Here is a 27,409-nt window from a genome sequence, read left to right as displayed (position 1 = left end):
TGCCGAGCATTGAACCTGCTATGATATTTCCCCAAATAGTGTGGCCTGGAAGCAAACCCCAGCAGCGTGTTGTTTTTTAAAGGAAAAGAGCCACATGCTCACCTTTGAAAAAGAAAGCCTCTCCTCGAATCTGAGCCACTGCGTCAAAATGTGTGTTGCATCTGTTGGGCACGTCTCTTCTGAGCCTAATGGAACACAAAACAAAAAGGCATTGCTTACTATTCGTGATGTCATAGGTTCTGTCCAATCAGGCAGGGCTACCCAAAGCTGTCAATAGCTAGGGCACAGTTGTTGCTTTTGCTCCCCCCTGCCTCCCCCAGAGGAACACTTCTTTATTGCACTCAAAAAATGCGTTTTAGTTTCTTGATGATCTCTGAGAATAAGGGGCATTCTCCTTGCTACTGCAAGAAAGCCAAGGGCACCAGGTTGGAGAAGGCTGGTCTAGGAAATTCAATCCCTGGCATCTTCATAAAAAAATAATCAGGTCGCTGTGATTTAAAAATAAAATAAAAAAATCCTTAGTACTGGAGATCCACAATTCTGAGCCAGAGAAACACCTTTCAGCTTTTTCTGATATGGTGCACTAGTTAGTCTACCAGAAGCTCCCACTTTGGAGATTATACATCATATACCTAATTTACGCCCTTTGGATCTGCATCTGTTCCAGTGCAAGTGATTTAGCAACACGTGTAATTCTGAAATCAGCGGGATTTGAAAAGGTTTGACTTTGTCTGGATCAAATATCTTTTGGAGTTCTTCTTTCGGCTGAAAATTCTGAGGTGGTGCTGGTGCGCGATCTCTGCAGGGAGGGTCCTTGCCAAGTCTGCTTCCCAATGGCGCCCCTGAAAATGGGTAAGGCAGAAAGCAGGGAGCCTCAACAGCAGATGGAGCCAGAGCCAATGGCAGATGGAGCCAACTTGTCCTACTTTTGCCATCGTTCTCCTCCTTGAGTTCTACAAGGGCAACACTGAGATGAAGGAGGAGGAAGCTAACAGGCCGCTCCACCTCCCGCAGTACACCAACTCCAGAGGACCGAGGTGTCTTCAGAACCCTCGAAATCTCTGGCCAAGGGGCCAGGGTCCCTCAATGTTGAGGGGGCAGCAGAGGCAGCTCTCAAAGGTCAGCCTTCCGGCATAGCTGCCAAGTTTCGGCCTGAGAAATAAGGGACTGGACCGGAAGTGGCAGACCGGAAGTAGCACTGCCGCCATTTTGGAACAGGGCGGAGCATGCCCAGAAGCTACTTTTGATGCTGCTCTGCCCTGTTCCAAAATGGCCACTGCACCAGAAGTCACGCTGCAGCCATTTTGGAACTGGGCAAAGCAGCATCAAAAGTCGCTTCTGAGCATGCTATGCCCAGTTCCAAAATGGCCGCCACACCAGAATAAACCGGGGGAAAACAAAAACAAAAATCCGTTTTTCCGGCTGGGAACAGCTGGAAAAACGAGGGTTTCCCGGGGAATATGGGAGACTTGGCAGCTATGGCCTTCTGGCCTGCTGACCTCCTCCAGTAGCACATGCAATATGTATTGTCATATGTCTACTGAAGGTCCAGCACTCTGGCGTGACCTTCTGATGCCAGGTGCTGGTGCCAGGTGTGTGTGATGTCACATGTGTGATGTCACATGTGCACAACAGCCCCCTGCAATGTTGTGTGCAACTCAGTGCCTCTGACTGGGTGTAAGTAAGAAGGCAGGTACTAGGGGACTGGTTGGCGCAAACTAAGGCTGGTGAGGGCCCAATTCACACCAATAGACCAGCCTCCATTGCCCTAGCTCTTATGATCTTTGGAGAATCCCACATGACACACAAAAATCATAGAATCATAGAGTTGGAAGGGACCCCAAGGGCCATCTAGTCCAACCCCCTGCAATGCAGGAATCTCAGCTAAAGCATCCATGACAGTTGGCCATCCAACCTCTGCTTCAAAACCTCCAAGGTCAGAGAGCCCACAACCTCCCAAGGGAGACCATTCCACTGTTAAACAGCTCTTGCTGTCAGAAAGTTTTTCCGTATGTTTAGTCAGAATTTTCTTTCTTGTAACTTGAAGCCACTTTGAGTCCTACCCTCCATAGCAGGAGAAAACAAGCTTGTTCCCTCTTCCAAGCCCTTGAGATATTTGAAGATGGCTACCCAGCTCCTTCGACTGCTCCTCATAAGGCTTGGTTTCCAGACCCTTGATCATCTCGGTGGCCCTCTTCTGCACACATTCCAGCTTGTGCAGGGCTTTTTTTTCAGGGAGAGCTCACGGGAACTCAGTTCTGACACCCCTCAGGTGGGCACTGTTGCCATTCTTCTCCACGAATAAGACCTACCATTTGTGTGTTCTTCCTCTTTGCTTCAGACATAGCCGAATAAACCTTTAAAAAATATTTTTAACCTCTCTTGCAGTCCTGAGCTCATTCTGAGCTTTAGCCAGCCTGACCTTCCCCTGCAACTGTTGGCTACTTGTGTAAACTCCTCCTTTGTGATTTCCCCTTCCATTTCTTATGCATGCCCTTCTTAGCTCATCTGTAAGCTCCTTATTAATTCACACAGGTTTCCTTAGATCCACTTTTTTTTCTTGTTGGAATTGTCTGTATTTGGGCCTTCAATATTTCTCCGTTTAGAAACTCCCATCCATCTTGGACTCCTTTCTCTTTGAGTCTTTCTGACCACGGGGTGTCACTCAGTAGCTCCTTAAGCTTTTTCAAGTTGGCCTTCTTGAATCATAGAATCATAGAGTTGGAAGAGACCACAAGGGCCATCCAGTCCAACCCCCTGCCAAGCAGGAAACATCATCAAAGCATTCTTGACATATGCCTGTCAAGCCTCTGCTTAAAGACCTCCAAAGAAGGCGACTCCACCACACTCCTTGGTAGCAAATTCCACTGCCGAACAGCTCTTACTGTCAGGAAGTTCTTCCTAATGTTTAGGTGGAATCTTCTTTCTTGAAGTCCAGAGCGTGTGTCAGACTAACTCAGCTCTCCATTTCCTCTGTATCGTGAAACCCAGGAAGACACGATCACTTCCTCCCAAGTTTCCGGGTACCTTTATTGAACCCCCTCCCCGCAAATAAACACCAATACCTCCCCCTAGATTTATTTGAGTCCCTCAAAATTGTGTCAGCCTTTCAGCCACCAAGTGAAACCATGCGAGCGGAGAGATCGTGCAAATTTCAAGTGAGGAAGGGCACCGGCCTGATTAAAATTTCATGGATGGCAAGTTTCCCCGAGAGTGATGGCGGACGAGTTTTCCCTGTTGTGCTGAGTGAGCTGCTGTGATACAAGGTGACTTGAGGGCATGGAGAGAGGGCGCTGAACTTCTCTCCACCCTGCTGGGGAGCAATTCCTTTTGTTAGTTATTGAAAGGGTGGACTCTGGTTTCCCCAGGGAAGAAGAGCCAGGAGATGGTAGTCCAGTCTAGAACAAGAGTAGCAAAACAGTGATGTAAGGGGTGACTCCCTACAGGGAGCCAGCCCCCATCATCCTGACGTCCACCTCGTCAAGTACAGAGAGCACCAGTGGTTCTGAAGCAGCCAGAGGGGGAGGAGGAGACTCGGAGGGGGAGAGAAATCAGAGTGAGGAACAATGGGAAAGCTCGGGGGCGGAGAGATGCAGGCAGGGGCTCAGGGATGTTGGTCACCGACCGCTCAGGGAGGAAACTGAAAGGGCATCGCTCCTTCCAGCGCAAGAAGTAAGGAGAGTGCCGCGGCGCAGGTCAAGGGGGAGGCGTTTTGGGGTGCCCCAAATACTTTGCTGCTGTAGGAACAGATATACGCCATTGCCGGATTCTGATTCGGGATGAGGGGTCATGTTTTAAGCTGTCTCTACACTGTAAATGATTAGCACAATAAACGTCTTTGAAGACAAACTGGAGTCAAGCAGAGTTACTCTAGAGTAGCCACGACAACCCTCTGACAGCTAGCATGGGTGGGGAAGGACCATAGGTCAGTGGGAGAGCATCTGCTTTGGGTGCAGAAGGTCCCAGGTTCAATCCCCAGCATCTCCAACTCATGCTGGGGAAGCTTTCTTTCCGAAACCCTGGAGAGCCACTACCAGTCAGTGTGGGCAATATTGAGCTACGGTAGATAGACCAAAGGTCTGGCTCATATTAAGCCAGCTTTCAATGTTCCTAAGTTCAGCAATAGGTACCCATGTCCTTTTCAGACCACTGTATGGAGAATAAAAGTAGCTCATGAGCCAACGGAGACTGACCATCAATACAAAGGATGCATATGAATGGCCCAGTGCGGGCTTCTCCAACCTGATGCCCTCCAGATGTTTTGGACTTCAACTCTCATCACCTCTAGTCACTGGCCATTGTGACCAGGGCTGGTGGGGATTGTCATCTGCGACATTTGGAGGGCACCAAGTTGGGGAAGGCTTGTCTAGAAGGCACTCAAATACCACATCAGCTGGAGAGAAGTGGGTTCAGATCCAATTATTTTGTTTATACCTCACTTTCTAGGCAAAATGGGCTCCCATACCATCAGGCCCGTCTTAACCACATCGAGCGCCGTGGCGCAAAGGTCCCTCTGCCGCCGCCCCCCCAACTCACCGCAGACGCAGAGGAGGGACATGGCATGGGCGGGCCAGGCGCTGAGGGTGGGCCGGGCTGTCTGGTTGTCCTCCGGGGCGCCAGCGGCGCCTCCTCCTGCGTGGAGGCCTCTGCTGGGGGGGGGCGGTGCCACGCAGCGCCCGGCCTCTTGTCCTCCACATGCCCTTGACCTGACCCGCCAGGCTGAGGCCGGTACTCGAACCCGCGGTGGGCGGGCGGGAGGCAAGGAGCAGGGCGAGCGGGAGGGCGGCCAGGCTGTCTGGCGGGCGCAGCGCGGCTGTCTGGCGGGCACAGCGTGGCGCCCCCTGGTGGCCCGGTGCCCTGGCGCATTGCGCCACCCAGCCTTGCCTTAGGGCCGGCCCTGCATACCATGTTCATATGCCTCCTGAGTGAACCTGCTCACTCTTTCTCTTGTCTCCCACCCACATGATTTCTATCGTTCAAGGGGAGGATGAGAGCTGGGTTCTTCATCACGTAGGGAGCCTACTTGAATAGCCGGGAAGAGCTGTAGCTTAGTGTTAGCACATCTGCTGTCATTGCAGATGGTCCCAGGTTCAAATTCAGTTCCAAATTCAGAATTTCAGTGTTTGCAAATGCGGATTTTGGAACTTCTGCTCCTGTACTTCAAACTCAAAGTTTGGTTTGAGAATTCCAGTTCTGTGCCCTACGCTTGCTTCTTTTCCACCGAAGAAGATGAGGATGGGCTGTTGACTCCTGAACTCAACTTACGGAACAGTGGAGCGATTCTCCGGTAAGTCTGGCAAGATGGGGTGGTCCTCTGTTTTCGATATTTCAGGTTTGGCTGTTGGGGACACAGACTCCCTGACCCCTGCATGCAAAGACAAGGATGAATTAGACCAGCAAGGGGTGGCTTATCCATCTTGGGGCAGAAGTAGAGAGAGGTCAGGCAAGTAGACAGACTGCCCAGCCAAGCTTTTCATGTCACCTGCCTCACCATAAAAGCATGAAACCCTGTTCTGAGGAGAGTCTAGTTCTCCAGCTGACTTTTTCTGGGGGCAGGTACCCTTCAAATGCAAAAAGAACAAAATGCAAAAACTCAAAAACAAAAAACCCCCAGAGGCTGGAGGTAATTTCTGATCCTATCAAATGCCACAGAGCCCATCCTGCAAGCCCTATTGGTGAGGTGTTGATTGCATTTGGCCTGCTCTCTGTACCACCTCCTAGTGACTGGAGCAGGGAATTGCAAGCAGTTTAGGACTGAGTTGAGCCAATAGTGTGGGCAAACTCATGGACCACAACAGCAAAGAGGTCTATCACCCGGGTACCTGAAAATAACAGGGTGACGTATAAATATCACCTCAGTGCGGAATCCTCTTGGCTGTGTCAGAGGACGCCAATGAGTCAATGGCATGCCACAGGCTGCTATATAAACCTCCTAGATCTGCTATGCTCCTCCAGTCTGGGCCATTCATAATTGAAGACAGCTACCAGGCTATTCCCTCTGCTCCACCTACAGCTAGGATAGCTCAGTTGGTAGAGCACGAGACTCTTAATCTCAAGGTCGTGAGTTCAAGCCCCACATAGGACGAAAGATTCCTGCATTGCAGGGGGTTGGACTAGATAGCCCTTGTGGTCCCTTCCAACTCGGCAATTCTATGATTCTATGATACTTGCCAGCCTATAGTTCCAAGCACCTGACACCTCCGCTGCATAGGGAAACGGAGCCATGCCTCCTGGTTTCTCAACACAAATTCTTCACCCAAGCAACTTGACATGTGCACGAACGAACCCGGGCTCACCGTAGAGTTGCCATATCCGGACTTTGTCATCGTAAGGCAGGTCATACTTTAGGGGATCTCCGACGGGGCCCTGGTAGTACGGCCTCATGATGGACTCTATGGCAGAGATGTGGGTCAAGCCAATGGCGTGGCCAAACTCATGGACTGCCACGGCAAACAGATCCATCCCATGGGTATCTGAAAATAACAAGGAGGCAGGGAAAGATGTGCAAATAAGTAAATTAATGTATAACTGACTGCCCTTCCCTTCCCTTTGCAAGCATACACATTGCAAAAGGTAAAGGTAAAGGGGCCCATAACCATCAGGTCCAGTCGTGTCCGATTCTGGGGTTGCGGCGCTCATCTCGCTCTATAGGCTGAGGGAGCCGGCGTTTGTGTGCAGACAGCTTCCGGGACATGTGGCCAGCATGACAAAGCTGCTTCTGGCGAACCAGAGGAGCGCACATGGGCATAAGCAGGGGGGGCAGGAGGGGGCAATTGCCCCCCCTAGAAGCAAAGGCTGAGGGGCGCAGCAGTGTGGCAGCCCCAGGCTCCCGCTCCCGGTGCGAAGCTCCAGAGTCGCGCAGGGAACGCGAGCCTGTGGCTGCGTCCTCCGTGCCTCCCAGGTCTTCGGAGGAGGCGGCCCCAGGCTCCCACTCCCAACGCGAGCTGGAGCTTCGCGCTGGGAGCGGGAGCCTGGGGCCGCCTCCTTCAAAGACTTGGGAGGCGCGGAGGACGCAGCCACGGGCTCGCGTTCCCGGCGCGACTCTGGAGCTTCGCGCCGTGAGCGGGAGCCTGGGGCCGCCTCCTCCGAAGACCTGGGAGGCGCGGAGGACGCAGCCACAGGCCCGCGTTCCCTGCGCGACTCTGGAGCTTCGCGCCGGGAGCGGGAGCCTGGGGCCGCCCCTTCGGAAGACCTGGGAGGTGCAGGCCACGTGGCCCCGCCCACATTTCCGCTGTGGCCCCTCCCCTCCTGCCCCTTGCCCCGCCCCTTGCCCCCCTAATTTTGATCCTGGCTACGCCCCTGGCAGCGCACGGAAACGCCGTTTACCTTCTCGCCGGAGCAGTCCCTATTTATCTACTTGCACTTTGATGTGCTTTCGAACTGCTAGGTGGGCAGGAGCTGGGACCGAGCAACGGGAGCTCACCCCGTTGCAGGGATTCGAACCGCCGACCTTCTGATCAGCAAGCCCTAGACTCTGTGGTTTAACCCACAGCGCCACCTGCATATGCAATTTTAAACAACAGAGTGGAGCTTCTTTCCGTTTCCTCAGAGTTTGTTTACGCAACAATGTAAAATATAGAGGAGAAAATCATCAGCAGGGTATCTAGAATACAAAAAAAGCAAGAAGATGGAATTTTCTCTGTACCCAAAGGTCTGTATCCTAGCCCCCACAGACATAAGAGCAGCTTGCTAGATCAGGCTAATGGTTCATCTGGTTCAGTATCCTATTCTCACAGCGGCCAACCAGAAGCCCCTGGGAGACCAGCAAGGAGGATCAGAGCACGAGCAACTCTTCCCTCCTGTGGCTTCCAATAACTGGTACTTGAAGCATGGCTGCCTCCAACTGTGCGAGCAGAGCAGAGCTGTCATGGCGAGGAGCCATTGATAGCTCTCTCCTCCATGAATTGGCCTACGGTAAGCCCATGAATATGTCCAAGCCATCCAAGTGGGTAGCCCCCACCACCTCCTGGGGGACTGATTTCCATAGTTTGACCATGGGTGCATGAATAAGTACTTTTTTTTATCTGCCACAAATCTTCGGATGTAAACAGAAAACTTCCCTAAACAGGGCTGCCTTCAGATGTCTTCTAAAAGTCAGATCATTGTTTATTTCTTTGTTATCTGATGGGGGGTTGGGGAGTTGGGGAATGGGAAGGAAGGGGAGGGGGGGACATAGGGTAGTTACAAGCTGATGTATTTTATATTTTGATTTTCTATCACGGCTGGAAAGTTTTTTGCACTCAAGTTTTTTGTATTCATATGTATTTGTTGCAACGTATTGTAAATAAACTAAAAGTTAAAAAAAGATATCTGATGGCGCCACTACTGAGAAGGCCCTCTCCTAGCTCTCACTTGGGAGCTTTCTTTTCCTCTCTCTTACTTGGAGAAACTGCCTCTGACTTCTCTGTTTCTCACTCGGGGTCCTTCCACCATCTACAGTATCTGCCACTCTCATTTTATTCTCTCCCTCTCTCCTTGCCAACAGGCCTTGGCTTGCAAAGAACCAAATCTCATTGTCAACAGCAAGCTGCCAATCAACAGCACACTGCTAGTGCAACGTCTTCTTGGCTGGACAGCTCCACTGCTGCTTCAGAAACTCTTACTTTGGACCTGTTCTTGCTGCTACAGCAGTTGACCCGCTGGAAGCCTTTCCCTTTCTATAGAGGTCCATCCTCCTTTGGCCTCCCCCTTCTTCCTTTGACGCTCATGGAGGCAAAGAGGGCACTCCCGCACATTTCTGCAGCTCTCTTACCCTGACGTACCTGATGATCGGAAAGTCCAATATTCATCGTCGTCAAAGTGAGTGTCCCCGGCGGTGTGGTGTTCTCCCGGGAAGAAAGCGTGGGCGACTGTGCCGCCAGGACCGTCAAAGGGGTACCCGTCATTGTGGTCCGTTTTGGAGAAGTCGATCTGGATGTCGGCATTGTTGCCAGCCACTTCGTGGAAATTCAGCGGCGTGATGTCGCTCCACACCTTCAGGGCGTAGTACATGAGGGCACGGACTGTGTCGTGGCCCAGGTGAGATTCCTTGGGGAACGTGCGAACTCTGGGATGGAAAAAGGCAGCCCATGATCAGAAAAGAACAGCCCCTGGGTTCTACCCAAACTAAATTATACTCAGGGGAGACCTACTGAAAATTAATGGACCCAAGTTAGTCTTGTCTGTTATTTTCAGTGGAAGCAACCCTGGATACAGCCCCTTTTATATATATAAAAGATTTCTTAGATTACAAAACTAATGTGCATTGCCTCCCCCCCCTCACCAAAAGCTGTATTTTCTACAGATCAGTTTCATTTGTTAACATACAGTGTTAGGTTAAGAAGAAAAGAGGGGGAAAGAGGGGGAGGGGGGAATGGTGAGCGGGGTGGATTTGGGTGGCTATGCTTCTATTTTTCTACTTAGTGTATGTGTGGGAGCTTTGTGCCAGGATCGCTTGTGTGGATACTATTACTATTCACGTGTTCTAGTTACAGGTAGGTAGCCGTGTTGGTCTGACGTAGACAAAATAATTACCCCCCCCTTCCAGTAGCACCTTAGAGACCAACTAAGTTTGTCATTGGTATGAGCTTTCGTGTGCATGCACACTTCTTCAGATGCACACTTCTGAAGAAGTGTGCATGCACACGAAAGCTCATACCAATGACAAACTTAGTTGGTCTCTAAGTTGCTACTGGAAGGAATTTTATTATTATTTTGTATTCACATGTTGTATTTCCTTGGTGATGAGAGAGGTTGGGGGTGGTCTAGGGTGTGGTTGGTTGTCTTTGGTTGGCTGTAGTGAGATTTGTTTTTGTTTGTGAATGGGGTATGTGTGTGTGTGGTTTTTTGGGGGGGATCAGTTTGGCCAGATTTATTCGTATGCTGTCGGCGGATTCTTGTTGTTGCCTTGTTGGGCTGTGTATGTGATATGTGTATGTGATAAAGGGGAACCATGAGGGGATGAAGGCGTCTTCTTCTATTTGTCCCCATGTCAGTTTCAGTTGATTGGTTAGTTTCTCTAATAAGGCTGTTTCCCATCAAATGGTATTTGATACCATTGGTCCATGTTCACTCCTGACAGGTCTCTCCAGTGTCTGGCTATGAGGCTTCTGGCTGCTGAGAATAGGTGGGACCACGACACAGTTGTTTACTTAGTTTACTTTGACCCCCCCTCCCCCGATACACAGCCTTGCAGCAGTCATTCCACTGGGCGGCAGCAGGGGGAGGAAGAAAAGGCATGCAAGGACACCCACAGCTCTGCCGAAATTCCAGGATCACCAGCAGAAGGAAAGAAGGGAAGCAGGGCCAACTCATCAACTCCGCTGAGACCCCAGCCACTTTTGGCTCCTCCTCTCCTGGAAAAGTTTCTGATCCCAACTGGTAAACTGGTACATGAGTTTACCTATTTCCTCCTCCCTCCCAATCCGTTTTCCTTTCGTGCTGTGACTTTTTAAAAATGAGGGCAGAGACTGTCTTACTACTGATCTCTGCAAGCCGCTCTGGGAAGGTTTTCTGGCCAAGCAGTGGGGCAAAAACTGTTTAAATAACTAAAAGAAAGAAAGAAAGAAAGAACCCTAAGAATGAGAGTGTTAAAATTAGGTCTGCTGCTTGTTTGAAGAAAGCTTAGTTGATTAATTTGATGAGCTTTTATGTGGGTGAATAAATCTCCATAAACGTGCATGCAGTTTTGAAGAGGAAAGAGAGAGAACATGTTTTTTGTGTCTTTAAGATTGTGCATGTGAAGACACACACACACACACACACACACACACACACACACACCTCATTCCCCCATGTGACAGCGAATGGTAAATGCCTATTTTAGAATGGACCGCTGCTTCCTGCAACCTTTGTAAACACTTACATTTAAAATAATTAACATTTGTTTTGGAAAAAAATGTCATCTGATGAATTAGAGAGCTTTTTCATTTGCTTTAAAGGGTTTAAAATTAATCAAGCCAATATATTAATTAAAGGCTGCAGCCCCAATTAAAATTCCATGCCACACCCTACTATGATTTAAAGACAAAGACAGGAACTCAAGGACCTGTAGCCATTGTTATAGAACCATGGAGCTCAACCCTGTTCAGCACAGAAACCCTGCAAACTGTCACCCTGACAGGATGGATGTCCCTCTTCCCCACCTTTCCCAAAGGATAAAGGACTATTTGTCTGGAAAAAGAGGTGCCAGATCACACCATGAACTCCTCTCTTGTTGTCTTAGAATGGCAATGGCGCCCACCTGAGAGGTTGCGGAAATGAGTTCTGGCGAGCTCTGGCTGAAGAAAAGCCCTGAGCGTTGCTCCTTTGCTCAAATCTGGAGCTCTCCACAACTGGAAGAGTCTGGAGCTATTTTCTTTTTTAAAAATATTTTTTATTAATTTTATATAAATGGAAAAATAAATAAAGAAATAAATAAAAATGCATGAAACATGAAGAAAAAAAGAACAAAGAATACAAGAAGAAAAAAAGAATAAAGAAAAACTTTTCTATAGCAATCATCATATATATTTCTTGCTCTATCGACTTCCTCCTTCTCCCCCCTTCCACGTTTCTTTTTTATATCCATAATAGCACTCTCTACTTCTTAACCCTTATCTTCTTCTAATACATTCGTTTATAGGTATTTTTCTTGATCCATTTCAAACACACATTCCCAATATTTCAAAATATCATTTGGATCTAGAAATCTTAGTAAATATTTTACATTTAAACGTATTCCCATCTTACTATATCTAAATGCTTCTTCAGCCTCTTTGTACTTCCATTTCCCTTATTATCTACTCTTAATCTTATAATTCTTTTCCAAATAAATTTTAAACTTCTTCCAGTCTTCTTCCACCGTCTCCTCCCCCTGTTCTCCGATTCTCCCAGTCAGTTCAGACAGTGAATCTGGAGCTATTTTCTTTAGCCCAAGAAGCAACTTTGCTTGTCGGAAATACAGTGAAGTAATTTTCCTGGTGTTTTTTCCCCCCCTTTTCCTTTTTTAAAAAATAAAAAAATAACACGACTGGTTATCTACAGGCAACAGTCTCCTGCTGAGACCTTTCAGATTGAAACGAAAGGGGGGAGATGGAGAGCGGAGGAGGATTTGAAGTGAACAAGGAGAGCAGGACAGAGCAAGCCTCGTCTCGGGGGGGGGGGGGAGCATGCGGTGTGGCACTCTAAAAACCAAGCGCAGCTGCTGCCTGACAAGAGCATCAATTAGCCTGAGAGCCAGCCAATGCCACAGGCTCGGCCTTGTCGCGATAGAGCTGGTGAGTCCTTTTCCAGAAACCTGCAACTTTCAATTTGGACTGAGCGAAGGCGACAAATCCAGTTATCTCCCAGTGCCACGGGTCTGCAGCCAGTTAGCAGTTGATTTGTACAAAGCCCCCTTAAGAATCCGATTGGACAAATTCATTAGTTGGAAGCGCGTTCGCTAATGAACCCCTGCAGGATACACAGAGAGGATGGCAGAGGCTTAGTTATCTCTCTGTACAGGTGACGTGTGGCTTCTTCTGTTGCTGTTTGTGAGCGTCCCTGCCCAATGCGCTCTACTTGGGGCTACCTTTGAAGGTGACCCGTAAACTGCAATTATTCCAAAATGCAGCAGCTAGACTGATGACTGGCAGTGGCCGCCGAGACCACATAACACCGGTCCTAATAAGAGACCTACATTGGCTCCCAGTACGTTTCCGAGCACAATTCAAAGTGTTGGTGCTGACCTTTAAAGCCCTAAACGGTTTCGGTCCTGTATACCTGAAGGAGCGTCTCCACCCCCATCGTTTAGCCCGGACACTGAGATCCAGCGCCGAGGGCCTTCTGGCGGTTCCCTCACTGCGAGAAGCAAAGCTACAGGGAACCAGGCAGAGGGCCTTTTCGGTAGTGGCACCCGCCCTGTGGAACGCCCTCACACCGGAGGTCAAGGAGATAAGCAACTTTTAGAAGACATCTGAAGGCAGCCCTGTTTAGGGAAGTTTTTAATCTGTGATATTTTAATGTATTTTGCTATTTGCTGGAAGCCGCCCAGAGTGGTGGGGGAAACCCAGCCAGATGGGCGGGGTATAAATAAATAAATAAATAAATAAATAAATAAATAAATAAATAAAAACTGAACACACTGTCCAGCTTCTCAAAAGCAGGGCTGCACAGATCAGACTCTCTCACCCACAATAAAAAGGAGACCCACTCACTTAGAGGTTTTTTATTTCTTTATGACAGTGGTGCGGAACCCATTTCAGCCCTGCGGCCGCACATCTTCCTGGTGAACCTTCCAGGGGCCACATGGCAATGGCGAATGGAGCCAGAGGCAAAAGCAGGGGGAGCAATGATTGTGAAAGTTACTTCTGTGCAGTAGGTTGGTTCCTACACACACACACACACACACACACACACACACACCTCTATCCAGGTGTTATAAGAATTTTAAGGTCTCAAATATAGAAAGTGAGTTCTCCCCTTAAGGAGAGCTCGGGTTGTGGAAGGGTGACAAGACATCCCCGTGTTGGGCGGGTCAGTTTGGATGGCCACATGAGGGATTGGTGGTTTTGCTGTTGCTGGGGAAATTGTTATGTTGCAAGTGATTTGATTGACAGCCATAGCAGTATATATTCTTAGGAAGCAGTTTGCGTTTCACTTTTGCTGCTTACAACGGATCTCCCGCCTGTCCTCCCTTTATTTAGGGCAGGGGTCCCCAAACTAAGGCCGGGGGGCCGGATGTGGCCCATTCGCCTTCTAAATCTGGCCCGCAGACGGTCCGGGAATCAGCATGTTTTTACATGAGTAGAATGTGTATTTTTATTTAAAATGCGTCTCTGGGTTACTTGTGGGGCATAGGAATTCGTTCATATTTTTTTTTTCAAAATATAGTCCGGCCCCCCACAAGGTCTGAGGGACAATGGACTGGCCCCCTGCTGAAAAAGTTTGCTGACCCCTGATTTAGGGGTTCTTTGTGCTTGACATTGCTATGCCTGTCATGGGGTCACCTGTTTTGGAGCAGGGGCCTGGTAGGAATTTTGTCCACTTGGCTGATTGTTTGGTGCCCTGTGGTTTTTGCCTACTGCGTAGCAAATTGTCACAACTTGTAAGGTTGCGGTTAGGCATTGGTTCAAATTGGATGGGAAGGGGCAAGGATTTGGCTGGGCCTGCCCCATAAAATTGCTGCTGCCTTTAGGGGTATTCCGTTAAAGGAATCCTGGGGCTCCACATGTTTGTCCGTACCACCGGTAGGGGCCAGGACCACGCATGAGCCTCGGGGAGCATCTGAGGGAGAGGTGAAGGGTTTGGTTCCCAGCTCCGTCCTCTCTCAGAGGGTGCTCACCTATACTGGCTTCCCTAGTACGCTAGTGGGAGTCAGTTCTGTCCCAGGCGGGGGACAGATTGCGGGAACCAATGCGTAAGCAACCACTCACTTTGTTGTTGTTTAGTCGTTCAGTCGTGTCCGACTCTTCGTGACCCCATGGACCATAGCACGCCAGGCACTCCTGTCTTGCACTGCCTCCCGCAGTTTGGTCAAACTCATGTTCGTAGGTTCGAGAACACTGTCTAACCATCTCGTCCTCTGTCGTCCCCTTCTCCTAGTGCCCTCAATCTTTCCCAACATCAAGGTCTTTTCCAGGGAGTCTTCTCTTCTCATGAGGTGGCCAAAGTGTTGGAGCCTCAGCTTCACAATCTGTCCTTCCAGTGAGCACTCAGGGCTGATTTCCTTAAGAATGGATAGGTTTGATCTTCTTGCAGTCCATGGGACTCTCAAGAGTCTCCTCCAGCACCATAATTCAAAAGCATCAATTCTTCGGCGATCAGCCTTCTCTATGGTCCAGCTCTCACTTCCATACATCACTACTGGGAAAACCATAGCTTTAACTATACGGACCTTTGTAGGCAAGGTGATGTCTCTGCTTTTTAAGATGCTGTCTAGGTTTGTCATTGCTTTTCTCCCAAGAAGCAGGCGTCTTTTAATTTCGTGACTGCTGTCACCATCTGCAGTGATCAAGGAGCCCAAGAAAGTAAAATCTCTCACTGCCTCCATTTCTTCCCCTTCTATTTGCCAGGAGGTGATGGGACCAGTGGCCATGATCTTGGTTTTTTTGATGTTGAGCTTCAGACCATATTTTGCGCTCTCCTCTTTCACCCTCATTAAAAAGTTCTTTAATTCCTCCTCACTTTCTGCCATCAAGGTTGTGTCATCTGCATATCTGAGGTTGTTGATATTTCTTCCGGCAATCTTAATTCCTGCTTGGGATTCATCTAGTCCAGCCTTTCGCATGATGAATTCTGCATATAAGTTAAATAAGCAGGGAGACAATATACAACCTTGTCGTACTCCTTTCCCAATTTTGAACCACTCAGTTGTTCCATATCCAGTTCTAACTGTAGCTTCTTGTCCCACATAGAGATTTCTCAGGAGACAGATGAGGTGATCAGGCACTCCCATTTGTTTAAGAACTTGCCATAGTTTGCTGTGGTCGACACAGTCAAAGGCTTTTGCATAGTCAATGAAGCAGAAGTAGACGTTTTTCTGGAACTCTCTAGCTTTCTCCATAATCCAGCGCATGTTTGCTATTTGGTCTCTGGTTCCTCTGCCCCTTTGAAATCCAGCTTGCACTTCTGGGAGTTCTCGGTCCACATACTGCCTAAGCCTGCCTTGTAGAATTTTAAGCATAACCTTGCTAGCGTGTGAAATGAGCGCAATTGTGCGGTAGTTGGAGCATTCTTTGGCACTGCCCTTCTTTGGAATTGGGATGTAGACTGATCTCCAATCCTCTGGCCATTGCTGAGTTTTCCATACTTGCTGGCATATTGGGTGTAGCACCTTAACAGCATCATCTTTTAAAATTTTAAATAGTTCAGCTGGAATATCATCACTTCCACTGGCCTTGTTATTAGCAAGGCCCATTTGACTTCACTCTCCAAGATGTCTGGCTCAAGGTCAGCAACCACACTACCTGAGGTGTACGAGACCTCCATATCTTTCTGGTATAATTCCTCTGTGTATTCTTGCCACCTCTTCTTGATGTCTTCTGCTTCTGTTAGGTCCTTACCACTTTTGTCCTTTATTATGGTAATCTTTGTACGAAATGTTCCTTTCATATCTCCAATTTTCTTGAACAGATCTCTGGTTTTCCCCATTCTATTGTTTACCACTCACTTTAGTTGTATTTAAATAAAGTTGTGGCCAAATTAATGCCAAAAACCTTAAACTTAAATTCTGAGTGATGGGTGAGTTATTGGTACCTTGACACGCAATCAATATTCATAAATGCACACATATCAAAATTTATGAACCATGTGTCTGAAATAGTATGGGAGAGCAATCCTGGAGCCATTTTGACTCTCTCAATGACCTCAAATATTCCTCTGCAGGAAGGGAGGCAAATGGGGAAAGCCTTCCCATTGTCTTTTTGCTTGCATATCCTGTCTTAAGGGTGTATTTGTGTATGAATAGGGTGAGCTTGTGACATGGATTCAGGAACTAAAGTATTAACCACCACAAAAGAATGGCCAGGCTGCCCAGGTAATGCAATCAGTGACCATTATCAGGTATCCTGACAGACAGAATTTCTGCTGTAGATGTCTCCTTCTGTGATGTATGTATGATTTTTTTCGGTGTGTGTGTGTCTTGGGCTACAGGGTGGGCAATTTCAAAAGTCTATATGAGGGCTTGCGCACCATTGTTCAGGGTTCTCCTCCCTCCTGTGTGTGGTGAGTGGGGACCCTGTTGCAACAGTTCCTTGAATAAAGATCAGTCTTACTAGCCGCTTTGCTTCTCAATATACTCTGGTTGCCCTCTGTTATTTTCTCCTACTGATAGGGAACCCACTTAACGACTCTATACGGGCTCTGGAATACCCCATAAGGGAAAGGGAGCAGTTTTTTCTTATAACACAGGCAAGCAAAAGGCACAATCTGAATTCAAGGACACATTCCAGCCAGGCAAAAGAAACTCGGGCGAGTGCAAGGCAGGGCTGGTGAGGGGTGTGGTCTGGGGAAGAGTCCCCAGGGCCACAGAGAGAGAACCAGAGGGCCACATTTAGCCCTAGGGCTTGATGCTTCCCACACCGTTCTGGAAGATCTGAGCAGGCCTTTTGACACCCTCAGGATCCAGTGGGATAGGCTTCCAAGCCCCTGAGTTCTGCGCCAACAAACAGTTTTTAACAGCTCGGCGCCCTTGATTTCTGCCTCCGCAAATCCCCCTTCTGCCTGCCCTTCTCCCTGGCCTTGTTGTCACACAAAGCAGACAAGCATCCACAGCTCACTTGGCAGTGGCGTGTTGACCTTCCTTTTTCTTAAAATGGCAGCTTCCTGAGCAGAACTAGGCCCTGGGACATGAGGCATGCTTTTGGGGGGGGGGGTTGCCATGGATGTGGCACAAACAGGCTCTGTGGAGGGCACAGAGTTGAGCAGGAATGCAATTGTGAAGTGGCAGGCATGCGCTCTGCTTTTTTGTTGCTACCTGGCCACACCTGGCTTAGCTCTTTAGTATGTCCTTCAGGACATTCCGCTACTGCAGAGATTTAACAAACAAAAAAAATGAACAGATGTCCAGAGCAACTTAAAAAGCTCAGATCTGATTATAGATACAAGAAGACACCACTTTCCATTTTCTGCCTTTTATTTTTCACACGTGGCACATAGCTGTCAACTCTCCCGTTTTTGGCGGAAAACTCCCTTATTTCAATCCGTTTCCCGCTGCTATCCCAGATCGTTAGATATCCCGTAATTTCCCCGGATTTCAAAGGAAGCAGCTCTTCTCCCTCCCTGCTGCCAGAGAGGCTCCACTCGGCACCCCCCTAGTGAACGAGCAGCCAGCTGCCGCCCGGTAAAATGCCTCGCCCGGTGGCTGTCTGCTTGCTCACTTGCCGAGTGCTGCCGGAAATTGCTGAGTGCTGCCCGAAAATGCCCGGGCATGCATAGAAGCGATTTCCGGTGCCCAGACATTCGGACACAGGCAGCCTGACACCGGAAGTCGCTTCTGCACATCTCTGGACATCCGCAGAAATGATTTCTGGTGCCGTGCCACTGGGTGAGGCTGCTGATCCCTTATTTTCCAATCCGGAAGTTGACAGCTATGACTTGCCACCGTTTCCATTCCACTGCAGTTCACCCCCTGCCAAAAAGTACCGTACGCCATTCGCCTCACTTGAGAGAAACGACGCAACTTGCGTAATTTCTGTAACCCAGTTAAGTACATGACGTAAAACACGTTGCCATTAAATTGTTCCACGCCGTTCATTTCAGCGCGAAGGAAACGCAAGGCAAGCAGGAGGAAAACAAAGCCAATTATGGACCGAAAGCAACAGCAAGGAACGTATTCACTGGATCGATTCCCATTCTGGTTTGTGGGATGAATAAGCAATTCCTGCTCCCACATTCCAATTTTTGTTAGAAATCTCTGACATCCGGAGATCTGATTCATATGTTACCCAGCTGGTGTGGGTGCTGCTTCTTCATGTCCGTATCTCAGAAATAATGTGGTAACATATGAGTTCTGCACAGGTGGGGTGCAGAAAGAGAATGACAATGAGAAAGGATATAAAGTGTTGGGATTACAGAAGAGGGAGGCAAGAGTTCGGCAAAAGTTGGATTGGGACAGATTAGGGGTGGGTTGAGGGAGTTTCGGATTATCTGGTATTGTTTGATATAATATGGTCTGACCTCGGAATGTATTAAGGAATGTACTAAGGATCTGGCTGACGCATCTGGAGACACCGACTTCAGGGAAAGGGGTGGGTGGGACTGTGTTGTGAGGGTGGGAATAAATGGGCAAAAGATTTGGACATTAAGTTTAAATATTTTTGGGTAAGGGATAGAGAGTAGTAGTTAAATAACAACAATTTTGAAGGGAGAAAGGTTGTTAGTAACAAAGAAGCTAAAGCATAAAAAGAATGGTTATTAGTAATAAAGAAGTTAAAATCTAGAAAAAAGAATGTGATTTTAGATCTGGAAACTGCGAGAACTATTATAATAATTAGAACTCAAGAAGGGGAAATGGGGAAGTCCGAAAGGTCTAGTTTAGAAGTTATAGAATGGAGTTATTGTATTTTTATTTTTATTGTTGTTTTTTATTTTTCTGTTTTTCTTATTTTTAATAGTTTTTGAAATGTGAAGAATTTGGGGGAAGAAGAGTGGTTAAACTGGTTTTGTATCCTCCCCCCCCCCTGTATTTCTTGATAAAATCCAATAAAAATTAATTTAAAAAACAACAACATATGAGTTGGCTTGAGAGCTGGAAAAAAGGTTGGTGTGAGGTTTTCTACTTCTGGGCTCAACACTGTTTAGATGGAAGCATGGGGATCTTAGTGGTTCAAGTCTTCTCCTGGAGGCAAACCAGTCTTGGATCCAGCATCAGGGGTTGGCGCTCTTGGGCCCCAGTAGGGGGCACACCACCAGTGCCTTGAGCCCCCTGCCTTGTTGCTGTCTGTTCGCTTGCAGTTTCTCCATGGCAAGCAGAGAGAAGAAGAAGAAGGTTAGGCTGAGACCGGTGACCTTGGGATCACCCAGGGAGCTTCATGGCTGAGAATCTGAACTCCGTTCTCCCAGGTCAAACTCCAACACTAACCACGGCACCGTTTGATTACAATTGGGTTCAGAGGGCACGGTTGGTATATCCTTTTGGGGCACTAGCCCAGCAACTTCTGGGGACGCAGCTGGCGCTGTGGTCTAAACCACTAAGCCTCTTGGGCTTGCCGATCAGAAGGTTGGCAGTTTGAATCCCTGTGACGAGGTGAGCTCCCGTTGCTCTGTCCCAGCTCCTGCCAACCTAGCAGCTCGAAAGCACGCCAAAAAGTAGATTAATAGGTACCGCTACAGCAGGAAAGTAAATGCCGTTTCCATGTGCTTTGGTTTCTGTCACGGTGTTCCGTTGCGCCAGAAGCGGTTTAGTCATGCTGGCCACATGCCCTGGAAAGGCAGACAAACGCTGGCTCCCTCAGCCTGAAGCAAGAGGAGCGCTGCAACCCCATAGTTGCCTTTGACTGGACTTAACCGTCCAGGGGTCCTTTACCTACTTTGTACCTTATCAGCAACTTTAGCTCACTCTTGTCTGCTCACTTTCCCTCAGCAAGCCCCCACTTGCTTTTTTTGGGGGGGGGGAGTTGTTTTGGGAATATCTCCCCTCCCCCCAAAAATAAGTCTTTTCCCCCCAACATTTTTCTTTAAAAATCCGCATGGACGCCATTTTGACAGTGCAATTCCTGGTCGTGTCCGGGAAAACCCAGACATATGGCAGCTTAAGGGTTAATTCTGTTAAAGTCACCAAGCCAAGAAGAGGATTGGTAGAGGTGTTGCTTAGCAACCAGCATGATCTTTGCTGAGGTAGCACATGCTCTCTGATTGGCTGTGTAGTTCTGAGAAGTTTTCACCTGTATGTTTCGTTGAATGTCTCCCTCTACGTTTAAGGCCCGACTTTTGCTGTTCTCCTTAAATCATACACTGTTTTTGTTCAGTTTCCTCAGTAAAATGTTACCAAGATTTCTTTTCTCTCTGGACTCTCTGGTCTGCATTATTTAAGTAACTTTGCCAACATGCCAGCCATTGGTTCTGGCTCTGCCTGGCTCCACTTCTTCTCTTTGCCTACCGCCCTACAAGTCCCAAGGGGCTTGCCAAGCACAACTGCATTTTGTAGTACCTGCACATGCAGCAGGAAGCGGCAATTGAACCACAGCTCCCTCCTCTCTCTCTCTCTCTCTCTCTCTCTCTCTCTCTCTCTCTCTCTCTCTCTCTCTCTCTCTCTCTCTCTCTCTCTCTCTCTGCAATTTGTTCCACAGTTAACACAACAGAAAGCAATTAATATTAATATTCTCCCCGCCCCCCTGCTTAGTAACACCGCTGGCTTTTAATGCAAGCTGTCATGAGGGGGAGGGGGGGTGAGCATTGATGCTCCTTATTGTGACTCAGCAACCCTCCACCCGCTCTTTGCTGTAAGCCTAACTGGCATTTGAAAGCCGGCTGAGAGCCAAGCCGTCTTTGGGGATTGTTTTGGCTTCAAAAGACCACGCAGAGTCAATGACTTGAAGAAACAACGAGCTCTTCCTTTCATTTAGATTGACAGCAGCCGGGTTGAATCCCTGTGTGGGGACGCTGAGTCAGCTCCCAGGCCTGGAGTCCCACTTGCTCCTACAATTGCTGAGTCAGCCTGCCAGTCTGGGTATCACCGAGTCCCTGCTCGCTTCTCTGAGCAAAGGAATATGACAGGTGGGGTTATGTCTGAGCAATTTCATGAGAAAGGAGAGAAATCTTCTCTCCTGCCCTCTCTGGCTCCAGCATACTGACTTCCCCGCTGACCAGGGACCATCTCCCTTTTCTAAGCCCTGCTCCTAGGAAGTCAACCACCCCACACCTCTTTGGGGGGATGCTTTGTTAAAATGCTGCTTACAGCGAGCGGCTAGATCAAAGTGATGGTGTTCTGGGGCTCAGCTTCCTCCCCAGGACCTTTGCAAAGGTGACTTTTCAGGTGGTGGAAAGTCTGAGCTTCTCCAGACTGATTTTTTATTTTCCACAGGTGTGTTCCGCAACATGGCATTGACGCAGTGCAATAGTAGCAGATTTATACTGGACATTGTCTGTACATTGGTGATATCCACACCATACACCAGGCACCCCCAAACTCAGCCCTCCAGATGTTTTGGGACTACAATTCCCATCATCCCTGACCACTGGTCCTGTTAGCTAGGGATGATGGGAGTTGTACAGTGGTACATCGAGTTACAAACGCCTCAGGTTACAAACTCTACTAACCTGGAAGAGTTACCTCGAGTTAAGAACTTTGCCCTAGGAAAAGAACGGAAATCGTGTGCCGGCAGCGCAGCGGCAGCAAGAGGCCCCATTGGCGAAAGCACGCCTCTAGTTAAGAACAGTTTCAGGTTAAGAATGGACCTCTGGAACGAATAAAGTTTGTAACTAGAGACACCACAAACTCCAGAGGGCTGAGTTTGGGGGTGCCTGCCATACATGAACAGAACAATGATACCACTTTAAACAGCCATGGCTTTCCCCAAAGAATTATGGGAAGTGTAGTTTGTTCAGGGTGCTGAGAGTAATTAGGAAACCCACAGCTGGACCACAAAGAAGGCTGATCGCCGAAGAATTGATGCTTTTGAATTATGGTGCTGGAGGAGACTCTTGAGAGTCCCATGGAGTGCAAGAAGATCAAACCTATCCATTCTGAAGGAAATCAGCCCTGAGTGCTCACTGGAAGGACAGATTGTGAAGCTGAGGTTCCAATACTTTGGCCACCTCATGAGAAGAGAAGACTCCCTGGGAAAGACCCTGATGTTGGGAAAGATGGAGGGCACAAGGAGAAGGGGACGACAGAGGACGAGATGGTTGGACAGTGTTCTTGAAGCTACGAACATGAGTTTGACCAAACTGCGGGAGGCAGTGGAAGACAGGAGTGCCTGGCGTGCTCTGGTCCATGGGGTCACGAAGAGTCGGACAGGACTAAACAACAACATTCCTCTCACACGGGGACAATTCCCAGAGTTCCTTGGCTGTTAAACCACACTGGGAATTGTAGCTCTGTAGAAATGTAGCTCTCTCTGTGAACCTGTAGCTCTCTGCAAAATGAGTAAAATCAACGGTTTAAAGAATACATTCTAATCTAAACTAAAATTATACATTAAAATATGCATCAACTTTATATAAAGTTGTATCTTGGTTCTTGAACGCCTTGTGACTCAAATGTTTTGGCTCCCGAATGCCGCAAACCTGGAAGTGAGTTGTTCTGGTTTGCAAACGTTTTTTGGAAGTCAAATGTCTGACGTGGCTTCCAATTGAGTGCAGGAAGTTCCTGCAGCCAATCGGAAGCCATGCCTTGGTTTTCAAACATTTTCGGAAGTCAAATGGACTTCTGGAACGGATTCTGTTTGAGAACCAAGGTACGACTTTACTGGATATCCAATATATTCTGTTCATGTTTAACCATTATACTTTCATATTTTGGTTACTGATTTTATACAGCCCTTTAAAAAATAAAAATGTGAAAAATACACACCAACTTTACATTGCCTGCCTGAACAGAAAGGTTTTGAGGAGGCACTGAAAAAAATACAGGGAAGACACCTGCCTAAAGTCAATGGGTGAAGAAGGAGCTGCCACACTAAAAGACTGGTCCCTTAAAAGTGCAGAATAAATATTATTTGGTACTTGTTTTAAAAGTTCCAGTTCCACAGTTTTAAGTGCCTGAATGGGCAGATGGGGAGGGGGGGGGGAGGCAATCCTTCCAGTAAACTGGCCCCATGTTGTTGAGCGCAAAGAAGAACAGAAGACTCAGGAATATACCACTGGACAACATAAAGGAATATTCATGGAGGCCTGTTTATATTTTAGTACAAGCTGGGAATCCCTTTACGATTTCTGATTCACTCCTGTCGGACCTTGTGTTCACCAACACCTGATTTTTGCAAGTGGCAGCAGGGGGCGCTCTTGCCACATGGAGGCCCCAGAACTAAAGAATGTGAGCTGCAGTGCTTGGGAGTTCCAGACTGCCTTTTCCCCTGGGGACAGCACAGCTAACTACTGCGGTTGTTAAAAATCCAAACAACAGAATAAATCAAACACAAACCCCACATTTATCTACTTTCCACTTGATCTCGGTTCAACCTGTTGAGGACTCTGGTAACGATGTTCTTTCCCAGTATAGGAGGACCATTAAGCCGAATATCTCTCCTGAAAGTAGCCAAGTGCTCCTGCAAGATAAAGCTGTCACGATGGCCGCCACCAACTGCTTGGGAACCCCGGTGGGGAGGGTGCCACTGTGCGCATGTCTGGCTTGTGGGCTTCCTAGAAGCAATATTATACAACTTCTTCAAACAATTGTGGCTTCCCTAAAGAATTCTGAGAACTGTACTTTGCTAAGGGAGTTGTTAAGAGACCCAGATTCCCCTCACACAGCTACAATTTCTACAGTGGTTTACCTATCAATTGCTCTTCCCAAGGAACTCTGGGAATTGTAGCTCTGTGAGGGGAATAAGGGTCTCCTAACAACTCGCAGCTCCTTTGCAAATAGAAGGGGAAGAAAGGGAAGCAGTGAGAGATTTTACTTTCTTGGGCTCCTTGATCACTGCAGATGGTGACAGCAGTCACAAAATTAAAAGACACCTGCTTCTTGGGAGAAAAGTGATGACCAACCTAGACAGCATCTTAAAAAGCAGAGACATCACCTTGCCGACAAAGGTCCGTATCGTTAAAGCTATGACTTTTCCAGTAGTGATGTATGGAAGTGAGAGCTGGACCATAAAGAAGGCTGATCGCCGAAGAATGGATGCTTTTGATATATGGTGCTGGAGGAGACTCTTGAGAGTCCCGTGGACTGCAAAAAGATCAAACCTATCCATTCTTAAGGAAATCAGCCCTGAATGCTCACTGGAAGGACAGATCCTGAAGCTGAGGCTCCAGTACTTTGGCTACCTCATGAGAAGAGAAGAATCCTTGGAAAAGACCCTGATGTTGGGAAAGATGGAGGGCACAAGGAGAAGGGGACGACAGAGGACGAGATGGTTGGACAGTGTTCTCGAACCTACGAACATGAGTCTGACCAAACTGCGGGAGGCAGTGAAAGACAGGAGTGCCTGGCGTGCTATGGTCCAAGGGGTCATGAAGAGTCGGATACAACTAAACAAAAACAACAACTCGCAGCATCCTTAGCAAAGCACAGTCCCCAGAATTCTTCGGGGAAAGCCACAATGGTTTAAATTGGTATGATACTGCTTTAAATGTGTAACTGCAAAGTTGGCCACCATCTAACGTCCCCTGAAACAAATCGGAATGCATGCTCAGCAAATACTGAACCTCCCTGCAGACTTTTTTTGGGCAGCAAATGAACAGGGATAAACATTCCACAAACAGGCTACCTTGAAGTGCCCTTAGATCAGCAGCGGCCCCATTCAAGCACGCAAATAATCACAGATGGCTGAATCAGCCCTTGAGGAAGTTCTCCCCACCGGCAGTGCAAGTGCAAAAGATTTAACAGCCAACCTCCAAGATAAGTTCCTTTTGTTCCACTTGGTTGCTGACTGAGCCTGCCTCTTCCTCCTTGCCTCCGATTCAGCGAGATCAGGGAGAGAGCACCGAGGTGTCTTCATCAATTTCAGTGTGGCTTCATCTATATTTCAAAAGAGAAAAGTCGCTCAGGCCGGGAGGATGGGGAGAGTTTCTGCCTTGAAACAGCAACAGCAACAGTGCATTTTCACAACAGCCACCTCAGATATGAAACATATCCTCCCCATGCACTATACAAAGCAACTAATATAGGAACGTGATAAATATCCACTGATTCATGTAGCTCAGTATTGCCTGCACTGGTTGGCAGCATTTCTCTCCAGGATTTCAGACAGGATTCTTTCACAGCCTGACCTGGAGATGCTGGGGACTGAGCAGATGGTTCTGTCGCAGAGCCACAATTTTCCCCAACAAAGAAAACACGTGTCTGAATTTGCATATACCCTACTGTAGATTCAACAAGGGTATTTCTGAACTGTTTGCTCTGGTTGATAATAAGATGTCGTCTCCTAAAGCAGCCTGGAGGAGTGTAATAAATATAATATGCAGAAATACAGCGCTATTCAGAAGTATGCAAAAAAATCCCCTGAGTAAATCCATAACTTGTGTTGGGCATTCATCTGCTGCTCTTTTCTTTTCCTCCTGTTAAGCGAATTCTTAAGACTATTTTATTTGGGAGTGTATTTTTTTAAATGAAAAAACCAAACAGACCCTGTGTTTATTATAATAATTATTTGCATGCCCAAGTACAATTATAGCTGCCAAGTACCCAGTTTTCCCCGGGAAACCCCCGTATTTTCTTACCGTTTCCTGCAGGTGTCCCGAATGGCAAAATACCCCGTATTCCCCCCAGATTATGGAGCTCCTGCCGGCGGCCATGTTCTTCTGGTGCCACGCCGGCACCGGAAGTCGCTTCTACGCACTTCCGGACATGCGTAAAAGCGACTTCCGGTGCCGCAGCGCTGCTGATCCCGGATTTTTCAATCCGGAACTTGGCACCTGTGGTGCAGATACACCCCGTCCCCCAGAAGCCAGACCACACATCAGGTAAAATGCAGGACAACATACTTGGGATTAAAATGGCCACAACTTTCTTAATTTCAAGGCATTGAGCATGTATCCCTCTCAGCCCCCTTGCTGGGGGCCTGAGGCAAGACAGGGTCAGTTGGGGATATGGGGATACTGCAAAATGTGCATTTACACGTTGCTGAGGGGAGTTCTATGACCCACCACCGTGTGCTTGAGGTCTGAAACTCCCCTCAATATCCCCATCACCACCCCACCCCTTCTATCGATTGACGGACTAGAGGATTCCGTCCAAGGCCTAAAACAACCAAAGGTGTGATAATTGCTTCGGGGAAGGCAAAACCTGCAGAGCAGGGCAAATTCCTTCCCAGCTCTGAAAGACAGCAACCATCATCCAACTGCAACAACATTTAAGGATCTGGAAAGGAGAAGGTTAGCTTGCAAAGAAAGAAACAGTTAGAGGGAGGGCTGGGTGGGTGATGCTCCGAGCTGGCTGCGCTGCCAGTGTTGGCTCTGGGCTCCTTTTAAATCTAACGAGCAGACCAGAGAGAAGCCTGCGCTTCCACGGTCCGCCCCTTTAGCTCTGCCTCCTGGCCTGCTGTGGATTGGCTGATTCAAATATGGAGGTTCGGCGGGAACCCATAGGCCTCCAGCCAGGGATCAGAGCAATGGCCCAACAGCACGGTGTGGCTTCAGGTGGGTGGTGGGGCTGCGTGCCGGGCAACAAAACGCCGCCCGCCGCCAGAGACATGGCAAGTGTCCATTACTAAATCTGTATACCACCCTTCTCCTGAAGATCTCAGGGAAATGCACATCATAAAAATACAAGATAAAGAAACACAAAATACATTATAGAAAATGTAAGGGGGAAGGCTTATAGGAAACAGCCCCCCCCTCATCAGGTCGAGTTCCTCTCAGAGCAGTAAGTCCAGTAGCGGATCAGATTACAGGAGTCAGGAAGCAGAGAGGGAGGAACAAGGCTCTAGCAGCGTCAAAGAGCCTCAACACCGAGTAGAGAGGGAGGCAGCTGGGGAGGAAAGGACGGGAGAGCAGTCAGAAGGACGGCCCTTCCCCCCGACGCCTGAACTGAGGCGCACGGCACCCCGTAGGACAAGGGGGAGGCGCTTTGGAGTTCCCAAGCTGTTATGTTGGGCGCGAAACAGAAAGAAGCCATTGCGAGGTTTTGACTCAGACTAAGCAGACATGTTTTCCAGAGACTTTGCACTGTAAATAGAATGCACAATAAAAAACACCTTAGCGACAAGTAGGTGTGGAGCATTGTTACTCAAGAGTAGCCGCAAGAATCTCTGACAGAAAAGGAACAAAAACTAACCAAAACAATAACCCCCTTCCCTGCTCTACCGCCTCCCACAAACACAATTACAGTAAAAGGATATAGGATGTTAATCAGCCAAACTTGGTTGAA

At 48.1% G+C, this 27,409-nt stretch overlaps 1 protein-coding gene across 1 annotated transcript in view; it reads right to left on the bottom strand.

Moving 5' to 3' along the window:
- Positions 1 to 27,409, bottom strand: part of MMP17 (matrix metallopeptidase 17) — a 151,403-nt gene that overhangs the window by 11,514 nt on the left and 112,480 nt on the right. The window contains exons 3-7 of the mRNA XM_035099020.2: positions 24,934 to 25,060; positions 8,763 to 9,046; positions 6,297 to 6,473; positions 5,266 to 5,365; positions 103 to 185 (exon numbers count right to left, since the gene is read on the bottom strand). Of these exons, the coding sequence (XP_034954911.2) occupies positions 103 to 185; positions 5,266 to 5,365; positions 6,297 to 6,473; positions 8,763 to 9,046; positions 24,934 to 25,060 (771 nt within the window). The remainder of the gene's footprint in view (positions 1 to 102; positions 186 to 5,265; positions 5,366 to 6,296; positions 6,474 to 8,762; positions 9,047 to 24,933; positions 25,061 to 27,409) is intronic.

Source organism: Zootoca vivipara, chromosome 17 (genome assembly GCF_963506605.1).
Source record: "Zootoca vivipara chromosome 17, rZooViv1.1, whole genome shotgun sequence".
Lineage (NCBI taxonomy): Eukaryota > Metazoa > Chordata > Lepidosauria > Squamata > Lacertidae > Zootoca > Zootoca vivipara.
Note: the sequence above shows the minus strand (reverse complement) of the source record. Positions and strands in the feature narration are given on the sequence as shown.